The sequence below is a fragment of the Kogia breviceps genome, chromosome 2 (genome assembly GCF_026419965.1).
Source record: "Kogia breviceps isolate mKogBre1 chromosome 2, mKogBre1 haplotype 1, whole genome shotgun sequence".
Lineage (NCBI taxonomy): Eukaryota > Metazoa > Chordata > Mammalia > Artiodactyla > Physeteridae > Kogia > Kogia breviceps.
In genome coordinates, this window is record NC_081311.1 from 138,675,869 (window position 1) to 138,697,124 (window position 21,256).

The 21,256-nt window shown below is 39.1% G+C and overlaps 2 protein-coding genes across 3 annotated transcripts in view; one reads left to right on the forward strand and one right to left on the reverse strand.

Moving 5' to 3' along the window:
- The first annotated feature begins 284 nt into the window (after positions 1 to 284).
- Positions 285 to 6,696, forward strand: G6PC2 (glucose-6-phosphatase catalytic subunit 2). 2 transcript variants are annotated; one of them, XM_059053960.1, is made up of 5 exons: positions 285 to 502; positions 1,078 to 1,187; positions 3,159 to 3,270; positions 5,274 to 5,389; positions 6,185 to 6,696. In XM_059053960.1, exons 1-5 carry the CDS (start codon positions 285 to 287, stop codon positions 6,694 to 6,696), a joined length of 1,068 nt encoding a protein of 355 aa, XP_058909943.1. The 2 variants fall into 2 exon arrangements, with proteins under 2 accessions (XP_058909943.1, XP_058909944.1); XM_059053961.1 differs by lacking the exon at positions 5,274 to 5,389 and having other exon boundaries at positions 6,185 to 6,209.
- Positions 6,697 to 16,268: 9,572 nt separating this feature from the next.
- ABCB11 (ATP binding cassette subfamily B member 11) overlaps positions 16,269 to 21,256 on the reverse strand; it is an 85,031-nt gene continuing 80,043 nt past the window's right edge. Inside the window, exons 25-27 of the mRNA XM_059053947.2 lie at positions 19,879 to 20,085; positions 18,163 to 18,309; positions 16,269 to 17,315 (exon numbers count right to left, since the gene is read on the reverse strand). Of these exons, the coding sequence (XP_058909930.1) occupies positions 17,115 to 17,315; positions 18,163 to 18,309; positions 19,879 to 20,085 (555 nt within the window). The 3' untranslated portion in view covers positions 16,269 to 17,114. The remainder of the gene's footprint in view (positions 17,316 to 18,162; positions 18,310 to 19,878; positions 20,086 to 21,256) is intronic.

Here is a 21,256-nt window from a genome sequence, read left to right on the forward strand (position 1 = left end):
GTTCACACAAAAGAGAGATTGCATAAGAAGTGCATTGTGTCTCTACCCAAATTTCTCCTCTACTTGTCACAGATCAGCATGTACTTCACCTCTTTGGCACCAATTAAAACCATGAACAGATGAGCTTTTCAGTAGAGGAGGGCAGACATGCCCTCTCCACAGATGGTCAGTATCACATGTTGCAGTAATGGCTGGACACGCCATGAAGGTACCATATAAAAACGGTGTGACTCAGAGCACTTCGGCTCCACTTGCTCTATGTTTAGAATTGCCTCTCTTTCAAGATGGATTTCCTTCATAGGAACGGAGTGCTCATTATTCAGCATTTGCAGAAGGACTACCGAGCTTACTACAGTTTTCTAAATTTTATGTCCAATGTTGGAGATCCCCGGAATATCTTTTCTTTTTATTTTCCACTTTGGTTTCAACTTAATCAGGCAGTTGGAACCAAGATGATATGGGTAGCAGTCGTTGGGGATTGGTTCAATCTTATTTTTAAATGGTAAGCCTTCTGTTTTGTTTCATTTTTCCTAAAGCTTATTCTTAAATTTGTAGCTTGGTCTGAATGATCACATTTCAGAAGTGTATAGTTTTACCTGGAAAATCTTTCAAACATACCAGTTAACTTGAAACACCTATTCCTAAATAGAACTTACATAAAGGAATAGAAATGTATACTTTATCTGACTTAGAAGAAAATTCCAAAAGCCTGTGACATATATGATGTGATTAACCAAGAAGTGAGTTAAACGAGCAGCACCATAATGAACAGATTGATAATTCCAGGAACCACTTTGATATTTCCAGTCTAAGTATCCAAAGCACCCAAGGAGTTCCCCTGCAAGGAACAAAGTCCCTGTTTTTACTGGAACCTAGGATGCCCAAACTCCAAATGACTGTCATCCTCTGTATTGAGACACAGGCCAGAAAGCAAGTTCTTTCAAAGTCTTTTAATCACGAGTTTTCCCCGTCAATGTTCTGCTTGATTCATTTTTATAGGAGAGAATCGTTAGTCTCCAATTAAGTAATAGTTGTATATTTAAATATATATGCATATTTATATTTCTTTAAATACAGGATATTATTTGGTCATCGGCCTTACTGGTGGGTCCAAGAAACTCAGATTTACCCAAATCACTCAAGTCCATGCCTTGAACAGTTCCCCACTACGTGTGAAACAGGTCCAGGTAAGCAATTATAGCAGCCGCAGGTTAACTAAAGATATTCCAATAGAGAGCCATTGTGCATGATTATCAACTAATAACTGTACGATCTCATAAAGGGTACTAAAGAAAATGTCATGCATGAGGATGCTAAAAGTTCATAAACAAAAATTACTAATAAAAGGAAAAAAGTTTTATGAGTAAGAAAATTTCATTTTTTTATTTGTAAAAGGGTTGATTAAGACAATATTCCCCAAAGGATTTTATAGTTGGCGTTTTTTAGAAGAATGTCATGATTTGATACTGAAACAAACAAAAAACAATTAGCTAGAACAAATTCCCCAAAAACTATATTAAAATCCTAGAAATGTTGCTTTATCTGCTGCTGTGCAATTTTCAAAGTTATTATAGATCTTCTGAGAATCACATGAATGAGGAGACAATAGACACAGTTTCCGTAAGAAAGATAAGGACTTCCTGGTATTACTATTGCCTATAGAAATTCTCTCTAAGCTTATAATTATTTCTTTCAAATTTCTTTTTTCTCTTGTGTATACAGTATATAAGTAGACTTCTTGATCCATTTTCTTTTTTATTATAAGTAAGATTTTGTATGAGTGTAAAATCTTTACTATGGGAGTTGAGTTTAAGATTTTAAAAAAGGTTTTTAAAAAATATATATATAAAGGTACACTACACGTTGTTTTAATTTCTAAGACTGTGTTATATTGTACCTCACCACAATTTGTTACATAGCCTAAAATTCTTGGCGTTTGACATCCTGAGACTAACCCTGAATACAGTCAATGTGTAAGTTTATAATAAGTCTTCTGAATGTCCTTATTTTTTGCTCTCATAAGAGTAGACATCCATCTGTTATAGTACTTATCAAACTATATTATAGTTAATTCTTTAATATCTGGCTCCTCCAATAGACTGTGCATTCCATCATGTCAGGGATGGTGTGTATTTTATCTTTGTGAAAGCAGTGTGGGATGGATGGATGAATGGATGGATGGATAGCCTTTCAGACAATTGAAATGCTACTTTGGTTTACCCCAGAACTTCCCAGCATGTGTTCTGTCTTATGAGACATTTTCTGAAAAAAAAAAAAAAAAAGAAAGAAAAGAAAAGAAATATTACATTTTACATTCAGTTTACACTTGTAAATTCTTGAAGATTTACAAGTCATGAAGCATATAAAAGGCTCTGAAAATTCCTGTTTAAGAAATAGACTTGAAAGAAACAGATCTATAAGAAATAGATTAGTCTTTAACTTAGTGTTTTTCAAAAAGAGACTGGTGTTTAACCTGAATGAATCTCCCCTTGGTAAAAACTCAGGGAGGACATCAAAGTAAAGTGATTTTTTAAAAAAGATCAAGCAACATGGGAAAGACATTCTGGGAATAGAAAGGCTACCTGTCTGCTGGTTTCTTCTGCCGGGATTAATACCCCTTTATAGCTTCCCTCATCCTTTTAATGACAAAGACTCCTTCTGCAGCGGCCAGCCACAAGGTAGGCATGGGGGTAGCTGTTGGTACCCAGCAGTCAGTTGGTAAATCAGACATAGCAATGATAGCCTTTAGATGTTTGACTTTTCAACCCAAGGAAAATAAGCTGCTTCAAGATCCAATCTAAGTACTTCAGTTTTCTCATCAATTAAAAACAATTAGATATGAAGAAGGACTAAGGATGTGGCAGATTTTCTGATGCAACAGCCTGAGTTCTTACTTACCCTTGAACATTTTGATTTCTGGACTTTGATGAACTTGAATAACCTGGGGAAAAATTTTGAAATAGTATTTTGAGGCTCTATTTGACTCAGTTTTCTTTATTTCTACCTATTTCTAAACATTACATAGAGTTGTGCCCTGTGGCTTTTTTTTTCTGAGTTATTTGTAATTTTCATGGCTAATGTGCTATTCTATTTTCCATTTTTTGATAGTGATACTCTATTAACCACCTTTCAAATGGACTGCCACTTTCTTGTTGCAGGAAGTCCATCTGGCCATGCAATGGGTTCATCATGTGTCTGGTATGTCATGGTGACAGCTGCCCTGAGCCACACCATCCGTCAGATGGATAAGTCATTCACCACTCTGCACAGGTCAGCTTCTTTCCAGTCTCTGTAGCCCTGGAACATGACAGTTTCAAACACAGAAAATCTTTTGAAAAATTCAGCTTAGTGTATTTTTAGTTATTGAAATGTGCTTATTCAATTCTATCATATCCAAAATAGCAAAATGAATAGAAAATTAATATTCTTCTTTAAGATAATACCTTAATTAGTTCACAGCAATTACATTATAGGGTTGGATATGTTTAATTGATTAATGACTTTCTAAATGTGCCTTTGGGTTTCCATAATACAATAATCACTTTGGTAGCTCACAAATAGGTCACCTAAAATTATATAATGATGTATTTTTGCATGCTCATTCCCTGGCTTTAAGATTAACTAGACATTTTGAGAAGCATCATTCCCCTTGAATGTATCCTTTACTTTCGTATAATTATGCTTTCTTCTTTGAACAGCCAATGATTTTGACATCAATAAAATATATTCTAGCTTTAAAGACTATGCAACCTTTTTAATTAAAAATATTCTAGAGACAAACTTAAATTTGAATGTTAGTAGATTTAATGTTAGTAGATTCATACCATTCCAAAAGGCCTAGACCTTTAAGATTATTCAAGATTTTTGTAGAAATTAGACTTTTTCCTTCTTTTCTTTCCTGATATACTTTACCATTAAAACAATTCTGAGCACCACTTTAATCATAAATTATTAGGCTACCTGAGATAAGATTTTTCAGTTAATTGCATAAAAAATACTGAAACGTACGCCATTATATAAGTTCTTTATAATAAAAAATTTCCAAGATCCATCTCATATTCTACTTTTTAGAGTAATATTGGGTAATATACAAAACAAGTAACCAAAGGAATTTGGGCATTTTTAAAGTTTATCCTAATGAGACTGTGACCTGTATGCCTTAAGGTATTCATTATGCCAGACACAACAATAGAGTTGTTGTAATTTAAAGAAATTAGCATTTTCTATCCGTAGAAAGTTTTTCAAAGTAGGAATCTAGCTAAACCTCACCTTTTCTCTGTAGTTCATTTTCTCCTCCAATTCCCAAACCTGGAAAATCATTTGTTTCTTCTAAAAAGAAATTCTCTTGACTCCTCTTTGATTCTTATAACTGCAACATTTCCTTCATCCATCAAAATGCACTGAGTGCCTACACCTTACCTAAACATTACCACAACCTTATTGATTCTTCTTCCATATGGATAACTCCTGCTTACTTTCTCATTGCAAGTCTTGTTTCTCTCTATTCCTTAATTTTTCAGTAATCAAAGTTTGGTCCAATTATCAGGAACAAATCATTCAGAACACTCAAGGATTCCTAGAACTCATTACTGCTAATTCCTTTTTTATTAAAATGATGAGCATTGCTTGGATTTAAATATTTTTATAAGTTTTCTGCACACTGCTGCTTCTAATCCAAGACATATAACCCATAGGTCACTTTTCTGTTCCTTATTTTCTACGTGTCAAAAACAAGGAGCCAGGACTCTTGAGAGTCTGTGAAATTAAACCCAGTGAAAACTTGCCCTTGATGGAATGCTCATGTGTTTTCATCAGCGTGGCAGCTGCCTCTCCAGTGACTTTTCTTCAAGCAAAGAGAGGCTGAGAGAGGAAAGAGGAAGCACATTTGACAAGGAGTAAAAAATATATATAATTCATTCTTGATCATTGTGGACATTAATAATTCCCCCAAACTTGAATTTCCCCTACTTCATTAAAATAATTATCAGGATGCCAAGTTGGCTTCCTTTTATAGCATTTATTAAAATCTCAGGATATAGCACTGGTTAAGTTTAATGCATTGATGAATGTGGAAACATCTGTTAAAGCTTTTCAAATCCTATGGAGTACATAGAAAAAATTTTTGGAAGAAAAAGCTCTAGAATCATGATATTATATCACAACTAGAAGATTCCTCTGAGAAAGATCATCTGGTGTCACCTCCCCCCACCCCCATTTTTATGAATGATACAATTTCTTTGCCTTTTATGCTTGTATCTATTCTTCCATCGTAGACTGACCTGGTCATTTCTTTGGAGTCTTTTTTGGTTGATTCAAATCAGTGTCTGCATCTCCAGAGTATTCATAGCAACACATTTTCCTCATCAAGTTATTCTTGGAGTAATTGGTGGTAAATATGATCACTTACCTTTAGTTGTGTCATTGAACGCTTTAGTGTCATTTGTTTTATGTTGACTCTCTCTGCTAATGTTCCCCAATCTCAGGTAATCCTATCAAGCCACTGATACTTAATGCTACCCTGGGAGCTTAAGTGGTTCCACACACCTCTCAAATTCTCCGTGGACACAATGGCACATTTTCACTCAGTAGGAGAAACCCATTACCTCTTCGTGAGATGGGCTTCTCTGAAGTGTGGCTAGAGCTGAGTCCAAGTCCCAAACCACCACTTAGGACAGCGTGCTTGTGTCTCGGTTTGGGGGACTTAATAAGGCCTTCCAGCCTGCACACCATGCCACTCTCTCTGAAACACCTGCAGTGATTATTACCTGACTGTGGACTTCATTCAGCAGCTGCTTTGTATTTCCAAGGCAGCATTCACCATGATTGAGTTTACACTGTTCAGCCCCATGTACCTTTTAAAGGCTCTCTACGTTATTTGGCTGTGGCAATTGAAAAATTAATTGCAAGCACCTAGATCAGTGCTCTGCCTATAAAGTGGTTGTCACTCAGTGCCCTGGACTCCTGACCCATCCCCCTGCACTAATGTGGATGGTGAAAAGACCATGGGGCAAGTGTGGTTTTAGTTATTGCCTTAAAAAAAAGGCTCTGGAAAATGGATAGAACCTAGGTTTCTACAGCCCTTTGTCATTGGAAACTATGGCTAAATTCTTTAATGCAGAGAGGAATAATTCCTGAGAGGCTCAAAGGCAGACAGTTATCTTCAGTGTCTCTTTCCAATCCCCAGGCATGCTTGTGGCAGAGGCCTTTGAACACACTCCAAGGATCCAAACGGCCAGCCTGAGCACATACTTGAAGACCAACCTCTTCCTCTTCCTGTTTGCACTTGGCTTTTACCTGCTTCTCAGACTGCTTGACATTGACCTGCTGTGGTCTGTGCCCATAGCCAAGAAGTGGTGTGCCAACCCTGACTGGATCCACATTGACACCACACCTTTTGCTGGACTTGTGAGAAACCTTGGGGTCCTCTTTGGCTTGGGCTTTGCAATCAACTCGGAGATGTTCCTTAGGAGCTGCCGAGGGAAAAACGGCTACAGGCTGAGCTTCCGGCTGCTCTGCACCCTGGCCTCGTTGACCACACTGCAGCTCTACCATTTCATCAAGATCCCGACTCACACGGAGTATTTATTTTATGTGCTGTCTTTCTGTAAAAGTGCGTCCATCCCACTGACTGTGGTTGCCCTGATTCCCTACTGTATTCATATGTTAATGAAACCAAGTGAAAAAAAGATTAATTAGTGTTGTGTGGAGGGTTAGTGCCCTGTGGCCCCAGGATGACCCTCTTCCTCCATCCTCCGGTAGGACCACAGGGCAGGGAGAGACTGGAAGCTTCCATTCGGAGGTCACAAAATGGCGGCCATAGGACCCAATCCATTCACATGTATGATTAGTTTGGCTTTCGGGTGATCTTTTTTTTTTTTTTCTATTTTAGATTAGTTGCCAACATTTAAAACCAGGATATTTGACACAAAACCCTGAATTTCTGTATTTTCCCAAAAACTCTGACAGTATGGTAACACAGGGCCTGCATTCCCACCTGGAGACAATCCACTGTTGCCCACTGTCCCCAGTAGGAGACGTGCTCTTTGCAGGCTATCACAATTTTCAGTACCCTACAGGACCCCCAGTATCAGATAACTTTATCATCTTAAAGTCAGGCTGCTTCTGGCTCCTGTGGGCATTTTAACGGCAATCAAACCTGATCCCCTCAGTGTTCAGATAAGGAAATGGAGGTTTATTCAGGTGAAAGAACTCACTGTTATCACACCACCGTCAGAACAGGAATTAGAACCCAATCTTCTGACATGTATTTCCATGACACTATGTTTTGTTTCTTCAGGAGGTAAATATCTGTAAGAATGAATGCTTTTACATAGGTTCTATGATGTTTGCCATGTAAATCAGCTATTTTTTCAGAAATGACATTAAAATACCATATGCTGTTTGACTTAGACCATGCATGCAGGGTCTTGATGGGGCCAGCAGTAGCTCTAGTTATGGTTACATATCCACAGTAAAGGAAACAGCCCAGGTTACTGTCTGGACTTGAATCTCTGCTTAACTCCTGGTCTCTGTTTTATGGTAGTGCTTTCCAATATTTTAATAAATTCTACTGAAGATGTTCGGCTTAGAACATTGTTTACCCCCCCAAAGGTTTATCTCTTCACTATGACATCCTTATACTTTATTTTTAGGAGCTAATCTTTCAAAACCAGGGAAATCAAGTGCCTTCCTCAAGGTCATGCTCTAAACCAGGAAAACTATGAAATGTTTATATCTATTAGCTGGGTTCTGTGTGTACTGAACTGTGATGAAAAGCCACAGTTTTATTTCAGAAAATTATTATTGATGGAATATTAATATACTAAAATTTTTTCAGTAAAGTTTTTTTCCCCTCATTGGACCTAGTAATTCTGGACTTTAAGTTGATAACTAGGGAATTCCCTGGCAGCGCACTGGTTAAGAATCCGCCTGCCAATGCAGGGGTCACGGGTTTGACTCCTGGTCCGGGAAGATCCCACATGCCACGGAGCAACAAAGCCCGTGCGCCACAACTACTGAGCCTGCGCGCTAGAGCTTGCGAGCCACAACAACTGAGCCCCTGTGCCACAACTACTGAAGTCCGTGCACCTAGAGCCCGTGCTGCACAAAAAGAGAAGCCACTGCAACAAGAAACATGCGCACCGCAATGAAGAGTAGCCCCTGCTCGCCGCGACTAGAGAAAGTCCACACGCAGTAACGAAGACCCAATGCAGCCAAAAATAAATAAATAATAAAATAAATTTTAAAAAAGAAAGAAAGAAACTGCTTAGGCAGCAAGAAGAAAAGTTTCTCACAGCCTTGGCGAAAATGCCTGCCTTTAATAATGATGGAAAAGACTCTTCTGCTTCCAATTTATTTGTCAAAAGTAAGTGGAATTGAGCTTATTTGACTTAACTGTAACTATAACCATATATTCATAATGTCCACATATCTACATATTCAGAAGAAAAATGTCAATATCATGAGCTTTCAAGAGGAGAAAATCTAGACAAGTGACTTGAGAAACATACATTTGAAAAGATATGCAGTAAGTTGGTGCCTTCTCTATGCCTATTTCAGTACAACAGAAGGGTGATTTAAAAAATTATTATAAAGTGCCCTTTAAACTCAAAGTTATATCTCTAAATGCTTTATATTTATTCACACCCTGTAAATAAATTCAAGATCAAATTGGTACATATACATACAAAAAAACTTGGTATAAGAGAAAGTAAAAAGACATGGTTTTTAAAATGTGAGTCATTTCTTAAGGATATGAAGACTGTATATTCCAGCACTTCAATTGAACTTTCTGCAATGATGGAAATGTTCTGTATCTGCATGGTAGCCACAGCTACATACGCTATTAAACTCTTGAAACACAGCTAACGCAACTGAGGAATTGCATTTTAAAATTTTATTTACTTTTAATTAATTTAAAGTTAAATAGTCATATGTGTCTGTGGCTACTGAATTGGATAACACAGATCAAGTCCCAAAGTGCTTTCCCTGAAAAAAAAATTTTTTTTATGTTGTCACCTGTACCACATTCCTGTGAGACAGCATGAATCGATATTAACTGCTTTATTCTATATGGAGAAACTGAGGTATCAGTGGTTTGTTGGTGGAACATGGACAAGGTATGTTTATGCCAACCAGGAGATCTTTTGATTAGCCCATGGATGTTACTTTCCATATGAAAAAAAAAATAGTTACTGTCAACAGGTTCAAAACATGCCTGATGATAAGTAAATCCCATTGTGATCTTCACACATTTAAAAAGAAATTTTAACATGTGTGGTAACTGACACGAAACATTTCTGGGGCTCGAAGGATTAAAGTGACCATAAAAAGTTAATAGTAAACTCTGCTACGTTTTCGAGAGAGATCCTCTGCAGATCTGGGAGTCTCTCTCTGTGCAGCTCTCTTGTCTTATTCTGTCCTGTGAGCTCTAACTGCCTTGGTGTCCCAGGATTCTTAGCTCTGTCACCTCAAATCAGGGAGTCTGGGTTCCCCCTCCCTGCACTGTGCCCCAGAAACCCTTGAAGGGTCACAAAACTGTGTGACTTTATACAATATTGACGTGGCTGGATGACTTTCTGACCAAGTTTTCCTTCTTGTCTGGGTCTCTCATACCCATATGCTGAATATCAGTACTTCTGAAGATATTAAAAATCTATTCAAAAAGGATCACTGGTATCTAGTTGCACCTGAGGATTTGGCTCTTGTTGACTGACTGTCCTAGCCTCTCTGGAAATTGCAAACAGCTTTCTGGAAGAATGGACCTCAACGCTGCCAAGAAACTAAGGTGGTGTTCCTAATTTTTCCTTCCCCTTACCTTTAATGCTTTCTGATGGTGATTCCACACTGAAGGTAAAGTGGTGTTACTTGATTATTTTTTTAAGTCTTCATTTTGTTTTTCTTAAAAAAAAAAAAAACAACAGTTAACAACAAGAAAGGTCTATAAGAAGCAATACTCCAGAAACTTCTGCCAAATGACAGCAACTCACAAGAAAATTCTAAGAATTAGAAATGCTTCCTTTTAGCTCTGCAGAGGACAAATGCAATTTATGTCAAATGTGAGGCTGATATGGTGTGGAGTACTAATTACTGTCTTTGCTATTCTTTGACGGAGATCACAGTAATGACTTGGAAGAAATCACATCTCGTTTCTTTTGGTAGCACAGATGTGATTGAACTCAAGGAGGGAAGAAATTCAAAGGTTGAGGTTATAAAGGTTAACACAAAGCTGATTAATTATTTGATTTTTAATTCCTTAGAGTCTTTCCTTCGAACATTTTGCCAGGTGATTTCTGAATCTATCTTCTGCTCAAAAACTGTGATATTTCCCCCAAAAACCACTATGTTCTGAAGAAGCTGCTGGGACCCAGGGAAGGTAATGAGAAGAGTGGCAGCTGTGGTCCTGCCGAGCGGGATTTGTGGCACAGACCAGGGGCTGCCAACAGGAGCGATCGCTCTCACCCACCTTGGCCCATTTTCAGTGCTGGCCCAAGCGAGAGCAGAAACCACTGCCCTGGGACAATCTGGGCACTCTGCAGGAGGAGCAGTCCACATATGTGCCTGGGAAAGTAACCCAGAGCTGATTAAGATGAAGAGCTTCCTCCTCCTCTAGCTCCCTGCTGCCTTCCATATCAGTTGGGTCAATCACACCCCAACTTCTGTTCAAAGACTTGACTTGGGCTTCCCTGGTGGCGCAGTGGTTGAGAATCCGCCTGCCGATGCAGGGGACACGGGTTCGTGCCCCGGTCTGGGAAGATCCCACATGCCGCGGAGCGGCTGGGCCCGTGAGCCATGGCCGCTGAGCCTGCGCGTCCAGAGCCTGTGCTCCGCAACGGGAGAGGCCACAACAGTGAGGCCCGCATACCACAAAAAAAAAAAAAAAAAAAGACTTGACTTCTTCTTGAATTCATTCAGTCTTGGGAACAGTACTGGCCAGAATGTCATCCCCGCTCACACGCACTGCCAGTAATGGAAGGGGTTTTCTAAAGGTGGGCGTTGAGTTCACCCATCACTACCTTTCTTAGATGCCATCCTTGCCCTCAAACTCAGTAATTCTTCATTGAAAGCATCTGATCCTCGATATCTCTTTTTCTACAGAATCATTCCAAACTCCACCTTTTAACAATTTTTTTGAGTGAAAGAAATTGTAGAGGCCCTGCTGTTTTTCTATTTGAAGATTGCATTGACTTAACAAGGGGGAAGTAAATGTTCCTGTCCGAGTTCGTGAGATTTTTGTGTGCATCTTATCCTTTTAGCATTGGAGTTTGGGTGTCCTGCTCATGCTGGCCAATCAAGAGACAGTGCCACACATCCCTATATGGATCCCCAAAGGTGTCAGAACTCAAGGGGGCAGGTGCTAGAGAATTCACAGACAGATAGATGTACAGAAGATTTCTTGGAGTTTGGCAGCAAGCACCCGAGATCGAGTCCTTAGACTGGGCTCTAGCCTGTCTCTGTGTCTAACCACTGGGATACTGGTAGTCCATTTAATGTTAGTGGATTCAGTTGACCAGTTTCTAAAATGAGGGGCTTAAAATGGGCTTAGAATGAAAGGTTCCTTCCAACCCTGACATTCTGCAACTCTGAAGATCTCATTCAATAAAACTGGAAGAAGAGCCAGAGTACATTAAATTTTACTTACATGCAAATGAACAAGGCTGTAAATTCTAAAGTGTACTACATTTTGTAATTTGCTACTTTAATAAACAATTTTAGATTTATGTAATACTTTTTTTTTTTTGCGGTACATGGGCCCCTCTGTGTTGTGGCCTCTCCCGTTGCGGAGCACAGGCTCCAGACGCACAGGCTCAGCGGCCATGGCTCACAGGCCCAGCCGCTCCGCGGCATGTGGGATCTGCCCGGACCAGGACACGAACCCGTGTCCCCTGCATCGGCAGGCGGACTCTCAACCACTGCGCCACCAGGGAAGTCCTACTTTTTAATTCTTTATGGCTGTTGAAATGTACTTCTTGAATACAACAAAAATTCTAACACCAAATTTTATGATGCCAAGGTTTTTGAGGATGACCGTGCTAAATTAAATTAGAGATTCAGTTCCACATAGCTTCTAAAATCTTCTCAGACTCAAATAGGGCCCCTTCTATCTTTGCTCATTTTTCTCTCTAACCCCCTCTGTCCACCCACCTGAAAAACACTTATTAAATGCCTTTAGGTGCTAGAGAATCAAGGATAAGTTCAATATAGGCCTTTCCCTGGGGTAGATCCCCACGGGCTCCAAGCTCTGGGTAGACTCCAGGGATATCTCTGGCCTGTGGGCTTGGAAGGTTTGGATTGACACTGTCTCCAGCTACAAATTAGCTGGTAACATTATTCCCCATCTCTTCTAAACCCCTGCCTGCCCCCCTTTCAAATTCATCCTCTTCTTGAATCACTTTCTTTTCGACTCTGGCTATATCTTGTCAATGGAATCCAGATCATTCCCAGTGTGACACCAATTTTATAATGGGAGAGGATGAGAAAGCATAATCACAAAACACTAAGTTTCTAAGTAAAGGCCTCATTCACTTGAAGTGTAATAAAGCAGGGTATATGGTATGTTCCTGAAAAACCACTAGAATGAGCTGCAAAGGACATCCATCCAGTGACATCTCCTTCTCATAGCAGTGACTTTTGCAAAAAGACTGAGTAATTTCTTCTTTCACTCAATGTTTTTGGAATACTTCTGGATATAAAAGTCATATTTTGAGGTCATTTGTGCACATATCACTACTTCAACATTGCTTTATTGTCTTTATACTTATGTTTCAACATTTTTTATTAATAAAAATCTAAGTGTATCTACTGAGTGTGTTAATCCATAATCAACAATAAAAACTACAACTATGACAAACTACTTCAGTAGCTTATACAAGTGAGAGGTGTTTTTTTCTTGTGTAACAGGTTGGCTGGAGGTGGGCAGTCCAGGCTGCAACTGCTGCCTAAGGATGTCCAGGAATCAGGCTCTGTCTCTCTTCCTGCTCTGCCATCCATAGTGTGTGGCTTCTATCCATATGGCCACAGCATGGCTGCTGTGCATCCAGGAAAGAAGAAAGGGGAATGCAAATGGGCTTTCTTAACCCAGGCTTTGTTCCAGAAGGGAAAGCCTCCATAGAGACTTGTGTCTATATTTCATGGACCAGAACAGTCACATGGCTTACCCTAGCTGCAAAGGAGTCTGGGAAGGTAAATATTTTACTTTCCAACCTCTGAGATAGAGGCCCCTCTATCTCAAGGGGAAAGGGTATAGGATTGGATGTCAACCTACAACTTCTTATGTATATAACAATGAATGCAACTTACAGCTGCCTTCCTCCTCTGCAACCTACTAAATGGTTTCACAATAACACACAAAAATTATGAAGGCAAGGTGCTTTCTAAATTATGAAATGCTTTGTGAATGTTACTATGGGGTATATTTAAATGATTAATTGAATTTTCAAACTCTAAGGTATTTTATGAAAACATTGCTCATCTCTTACTTTGATTCCATACTTGATATATCAGAAATACATACTCTCAACCAATAAGCACAATTTTCTTTCTTTTCTGTAGTCATTCTTAACTATAGACACTAGCTCTGGGTCACCTTCAGTGAACAGTTCCCTTTCTATCTCTAGGTAGTCTGTTCTCACATCTATCTCTTTATATCTGAGAGTAGGAGCTGTACCTGAATTATAGGAAGGAAGGAACTGCCAACTCACTGACTGGCTATATATTCTTCTTCCTTTTTCTACTGCACAGTTTGTCTTAGCGCTGATTTATTGGGTTGAGTAGTTGCATCCAGACAGCTACATGCCAATCACGCCTACCCTGGTTACTCATTATGAGCCTTAAGATATCATACAACTCACTAATGAGCACATTATAATGTTGGCCAGTGCTAATTACATATAATCATGTGCATTGCTTTATTTACAGTCTATCCATTTAAATTAATTGGACATTTAATTGAAAACAGTGTGAAAGAAATTGGAATTGTGTTTCAAATTTCGTTTAAGTTAATTTCACCTGACGTCTCTTATAGGCAGGTGAGATTATTCACTTGATCTGGAAATTTTCAGCAAATACAAATGGACATAATGCTTATTCTATAATGGCACACACACATATGTAAATTTATCTCAAAATGTGTTTGGAAACAGCGACCAAATTTGCAATTTTTTATCTCCACTAATATCCTTATGTGCTCTGACTGCAGAGAGATTCTGCATGCATAAGAGATATTAATAGATCCAACTCTTAGTTGGAAACATGAGGCAGGATCCTAAAACAACCTGAATAGAATATTCTGATATTATCTTAGGAAAGGAAACTTACATTTAATTCATGAACAAATATGTGGCGAACTATACCTAATTATGATCCTATGTATTTTCCTCTTTCGGGACATAGCATCAAAAAATTAAAGGATCTACCTTTTTAAATGAGTGTATGATTGCCAAAAATTGCATGCATGACTGCACTACTAAATTCAAAGTCTTTTTATTGAAACAATTTCCTAAGAGCACATGTAGAATAGATTTAGAGTAACTGTATGAAAAGGTGTTTCTATACAAAAGGATCTAGAGGCCAACTCTTCTATTTTTTTTTCCTCAAATAGTAGCATTTCTGGTTTATGGGTATCTGCTTCCATGCAGTTTTGAGACACTTACATGACAGAATTTCTTTAGGCCTCTCTCATTCTTGAGAATAGTTTGCTAGGTATACAATTCCAGGATGGAGATAATTTTTCCCTCAGAATTCTGAAGGCAAATCTTTATGTCTTCTGACTTTTAGTGTCATTGTCAAGAGATCCTATGTCATTATGTTTCGTATTATATGTCTCTTAGAAAATTTTAGTATCTTCTCCTTTCCCCCAGTTTTCCAAAATTGCATAATAGTGTGCCCAGGTAGGATCTCTGTTTATTTATTATATTTGACACTTGGTGAACTCTTTCAAGTTGGAAATTCACATCCTTCAATTACAGGACATATTCTTGGACTATTTAATCATTTTCCCCCTCAGTTTTCTCTACACTGTCTTTCTGGAACTGCTGTTAGCTAATTATTGCATCTCCTGAATTGTTCTTCTAAATTTTATTTTCTAACTTTTCATCTCTTTCTGTCCTGCCCTCAGGGAAATTTCCCCAACTTTATCTTCCAATCCTTCTATTTTTTTCTTCTGTAAACTTTTATTAACTGGGGTAACAGGGAGAGTTTGATCACAGCAGAACCCATCCTGAAAGCATTAGAAATTACAGAAAGACGAGATAAGTGTCAGACACAACAGATTAAGCAAGTCCCTCCATCACCTGAGAAACAATAATATAAAACTGTAGAAACCAAATCTTTGTGAGTGATACAGGATACGGAACAAAAATGAAGCCACTGGCACTCCTGGTGTTGCAAAATAAACTTGCAACTTTATTTCTATATTTTTGAAGTTGTAATTCAATGTTTTTCCCAAATCATTTCAAGCCTTCTCCAGTCAACATTTTCCCTCTCATCAATAACTTCCAAGGACCTTGTTTAAAAAATAACTCTTTCTTTTAAAATTTTTATTTATTTATTTTTGACTGCGTTGGGTCTTCATTTCTGCCTGTGGGCTTTCTCTAGTTGCAGCGAGCAGAGGCCACTCTTTGTTGTGGTGTGCGGGCTTCTCATTGTCGTGGCTTCTCTTGCTGCAGAGCACGGGATCTAGGCACGCAGGCTTCAGTAGTTGTGGCACATGAGCTCAGTAGTTGTGGCTCGCAGGCTCTAGAGCACAGGCTCAGTAGTTGTGGCGCATGGGCTTAGCTGCTCCGTGGCATGTGGGATCTTCCCGGACCAGGGCTTGAACCCGTGTCTCCTGAATTGGCAGGCGGATTCTTAACCACTGCGCCACCAGGGAAACCCCTAAAAAATAACTCTTAATCATCCGTTTTTCTCATCCCACACATTCTATTCCAGGAAACTGGCAGCCTCCCAGCACAGAGCTTATGTTCCTCCTCTTTGAAATGCAAACTTAAACAGATTTTGGTCTTCTTTCTTCAATATTACAAGATGAGCACATGCTTACTGCAAAGCTTAATTCCTTCTCATGGCATTTTTATTCTGCAACTTACTTGTCGCTGCCATTTGTCATAACTTAACTAGAATGCTGTCCTCCACCCTCTCCCTCCCTGACTTTGCAACCATCAATTCTCCTGACCTAACTAGTTAACCTGTTAAACCACCTGTGTGGTTATTTACCAGGAAACACTGGACCAGAAACATAAATAATATACCTCAATATACAATAGCTCAGGCTTAATTTGTAGGCAGAATTTCATTTGTTGGCCATAGGAAGAAAATACTTATACAAGGTAAAATTCACTATTTTCATTTCACGCTGGGATTTGGAGAAACAAAGGACAGCAAACAACGTGGAGGGGGATGTTGGGTCTATCCCAACAGGCTTGGGATAGACCCCCTGCTCCAGAATCTAGTCCAGTAAATGGGGACTTCACCACCCACATACTAACCTTGAATCTATAAATGAACATCCCAGACTGGTAAGCTGCTGCTAATATTTGCCTTTTTCTGCCCCTTTCAGCCTGAGAGCATCCAGAGTATCAAAGTCCTCCTTTCCCCGTCCTCATCCTTAGACGTAAGTGAATCTGCTTTCACATGCAAGAAAACTTCAGTCAAAAGATATGGTTGGTCTTCAGTCCTTGTGTTCTTCTCCATATGATCTTGGCCCAGCTCAGTAAACATTTGTCGAGTGCCTATTCTCGACCAGGGTTTGTGTACACTGAGGGTTCAAAAATGCAGAGGATGGTTCTCTGTCCCTGAGAAATTCAGTCTCATTTCCTCCAAGTCTGGCTAATACCCACGTAGTAACTGGGACTGGCTCCTGCATGGAGAAAGCACTGGGTGATGGCTGAGCAGCTGCTTGACTTTGGATTCTCACTGCCACTGACTCTAGTTTCTTTCATTTTCTATATACAGACATTTAAAACTAAATTACTATTGAAAGTCATTAGAAATTAGCTCGGATGCCAATGTATGACTGTGTCTGCAAAAGTAAAGTATCATTATTTCTGCTTAAAGAAAAAAAAAACCCACAGCATTTCTGTAATTGGTGCATCAACTGTGCATGAAGTTCTCAAGTCAGGTCAACTGATGGGGGCTCCTGTGGTGACTAGTTTGTAGTAGGCTCCTTTCTGAGCCATCAGTTCTTCATGGGTCCCCTTTTCAATCACCATCCCCTGTGACATGACAGCAATGATATCCGAGTTCCGGATGGTGGACAAACGATGGGCAATGACAATGCAGGTCCGACCTTCTCTGGCTTTGTCCAAGGCAACCTGCACCGTCTGCAAAGAGAAGATGGAAAGTTGATGCAAAGACACATGCTTGTTCCCTGGCCCACCATTGCGAGAGTTCGGTTTCATACCACCTGATTAATTTCTCTATATTCAGGGGTTAAACCCAAAGGCTTGACAGGAGAGAGAGGATAAATAAATATTTGCTGAATGCAATGCATCAGCGACTTAAATTGCAGTCTACAAGCTGAAAAATTTCAATGAAGCCAGAATGAACCAAACTACAAGATCACAAAGTAATTGTACAATACTTGAGGGTCTAGTTTGCTAAAATGAAACCAAGGAAACAATGTAAGGTAACAGTTAAATGGTCACTCCTGATACTGTTCTTCATTGAGGACATTTTAGCTCTCTCCAAAACAGAATCCTGACTTTTAGGAGTTAATTTTAAATGGTAAATTTCATAATTGTGTTTTACCCAATTATATTTCCTTTCATGCAAACTGCACATCAGATACCGCCTCTAACTTTGTGTTGTATGCTTCCCACCTGCTCTGAAAATGGAACTTTAGAACTATAAAATATGAAATGCCTATCAGATGGCCTGGATTATTTTATTTTATTAAGAAAGCTCATTATTTGCCCATGAAAAAAGTGTCACCTAGCCTAAACAATCTTAAAAACAATTCTTATTTTAAAATGAAAAAAATTTTTTTATTTGAAGCAATCCTATTTTAAATCACTTTCTCTAGACTATTGTCTTTGGGTGCTGCAAAGGAGTAGCAATTTCTACTATTAATGAATCAGAAAATTAACAATACTGCCGTTTTATAGGGACAAATATTACAGCAAAAAACTCATTTATAATGATCTAAGACTTTAGAAAATCAATACCTACCTTTTCACTTTCTGTGTCTAAGGCAGAAGTAGCTTCATCTAGTAGCAAGATTTTAGGATCTCGTATGATGGCCCGAGCAATAGCAATTCGTTGTTTCTCCCCTCGAGAGAGTTGAGACCCCTGGGACCCAACATTAGTTTCATATTTCTGGAAAAAATATGGTAAGTTTGAGAAGCAGAAACAGCCATTGCTCCTGTGTTGTATGGAGCCCACATCAATGACCCCTCTGAGGATTTAAACAATTTGTTTTTTTTCTGAAATTGGGAATATTTTTTATTATTATTATTTTTTTGCGGTACGTGGGTCTCTCACTGCTGTGGCCTCTCCCGTTGAGGAGCACAGGCTCTGGACACGCAGGCTCATGGCTCACGGGCCCAGCCGCTCCGCGGCACATGGGATCTTCCCGGACCAGGGCACAAACCCGTGTCCCCTGCATCGGCAGGCGGACTCTCAACCACTGCTCCACCAGGGAAGCCCCTGGGAATAATTTGTATAAAGGATGTCAAATCCATTTAGGAATATTTAGAAAAATATGTCGTTTTATGACCTTTCATGTTGGGAAACACAGGGACTTTGTATCCCTTTTTCTGCATTTCTTCTAGGTTTGTATTTTTCATCACTGTCTCCTTGCGTATGAGATCTTCCCTGATTTAAGATTCCCTGATTTCCAAACTCCTGTCTGGAAGATCATTCCAAGACAGAATGACCCTAGGCATATAAGAGCCTTCAAGAGATGTCCTGGTCCATTCCCTTGTTGAGGTAGCATCATTCTGGAACACAAACCTAACTTTCAATCTTCACTCTTGCTGCATACCAGCTCTGTGATCATGAACAAATTATTTAAATTTCTGTGAGCTGCAAACTCATCTGAAAAATGCAGATATTAGTAACTAGTTAACATATTTGTTGTTTTAGATGAAATTATGAAGGAAAATCCCTACCTGATGCCTATGTAAAAAACAGTAACATTCACAGAGCATTTACTATGCATCAGGTATTGTACTAACTATTCTAACCAGCTTATCATTTAATGTTTACAGAAATCATCTTCTCCCGATTACTATTTTTCAGTTTCCATGTCTTAATTTTCTTAGTGACCAACCACCAAGAGAGACCCTTGGTGGATGGAAAAATGCAGAGTCAATATCACACTACATTCAAACTTGGCTCTGGGAAAGTAAGGAACTCCAAGGCAAATGCAACTTACCCATCATGCACAGGAGTTGCTGCCAAGTAATGAAATGATCATGATGACAACAGTAACAGCAGCAGCTTTCTTTGTGAGGCTATTATGTGTGCTCTCTCATTCTAAGTTATTTTTTGCATTTTGTAGATGACTGAGTCTCAGAAAAGTAATTGTTACAGAAGTAACTTTACACTAGAAAAGTGGCCAAGACTGGATTCAAATCAATGTCTGTTCCAAATCTCAGGATTTTTTTCCGTTATGCTAAGCTGATGCTCAGTGTGGTACTGCTTTACTTACAACAAGTAATAGAGCATCCTTGGTGCTGGATAATATACTACTTTCCAAAACTAAAGATTATATTGATGAAGGACATTTATATTGCATAAAAGACTGAGATGATCTCAGGGCACTGGGAAATAAGTTGTGTTGCCTTTGACCTTCTCCTTGAGCCACAATCATAATACTTTTTAGTCATTCTACCTCTCTCCCTCCCTGTCTGCCATAGGGAATGACTCTGACTTGGTACCCACCTCTGGAAGGGACATGACAAAGTCATGCAGCTGAGCCTGCTTTGCAGCTTCTATGACTTTTTCTATGGGGATTTCTTTGGTGTTGTCTCCATACTTGATATTGTCCACTATGCTACAGGCAAACAACACTGGTTCCTGGGAAACGATTCCAATCTTTGAGCGGAGAAACTGGACGTTTACATTTTTGCTGTCATGCCCATCTATCATCTGCCAAAAGAGGTGACAACCAGGGCACTGAGTTTTAGAATTCCAGCAGTGAGGAAAGTTTGTATCCTAGAGTTAGTGTTATGCAAGATATTTGCTTTGCTTAAGAGACAACAATCCAAGGACTCTTGGAAATAAGTTATATCGCCTTTGACCTCTGGAGGTGGTGTCTGCCAGAGTGGTGTCAAAGTTGTGATCAGACATGGTTGCTTCCCAGGCTCTAGTTCCACAGGTAGTAGTATACAAACAGCAAAGGCACTCCAGACAGTATCTAGTTAAAAAAACCCAAAACTTCCCCTTATCCTTTGGTGTAGCACATCCTCTCCAAGTACACAGAATTGCTCAATTTTGAGACTCCATAGGTTATGAAATGGGGTTTCCTATGTAAAGCTGTTAGACAATGTAAGAATCAAACCTGTTTCCTTGATTTTACTGATTCTAACCTCTGAATAATTGAGATAACAGACCCCAGTAAGAAAGGAGTACATTTATTCACTTAGTCAACCAACAAACGTATACTGAATTACCTGCCACAAAGGCACCATGCTAGACAGTCTTTTGTATGCTATATAAAGAAAAAATAATTTGTAGCGAGGTGGATGGACCTAGAGTCTGTCATACAGAGTGAAGTAAGTCAGAAAGAGAAAAACAAATACCGTATGCTAACACATATATATGGAATCTAAAAAAAAAAAAAAAAGTGGTTATGAAGAACCTAGGAGCAGGATGGGAATAAAGACACAGACCTACTAGACAATGGACTTGAGGACACGGGGAGGGGGAAGAGTAATCTGGGATGAAGTGAGAGAGTGGCATGGACATATATACACTACCAAATGTAAAATAGATAGCTAGTGGGAAGCAGCCGTATAGCACAGGGAGATCAGCTCGGTGCTTTGTGACCACCTAGAGGGGTGAGATAGGGAGGGTGTGAGGGAGATGCAAGAGGGAGGAGATATGGGGATATATGTATATGTATAGCTGATTCACGTTGTTATAAAGCAGAAACTAACACACCATTGTAAAGCAATTATACTCCAATAAAGATGTTAAAACAATAATAAAGAAAGAAAGAAAAAATAATCTCTGTTTTTTAGGAATGCATGATCTATCTAGGCAGTTAATTACAGGAACTCATATGTCTACCATTTGAGCTCTTTCACTTAAAAGCCTT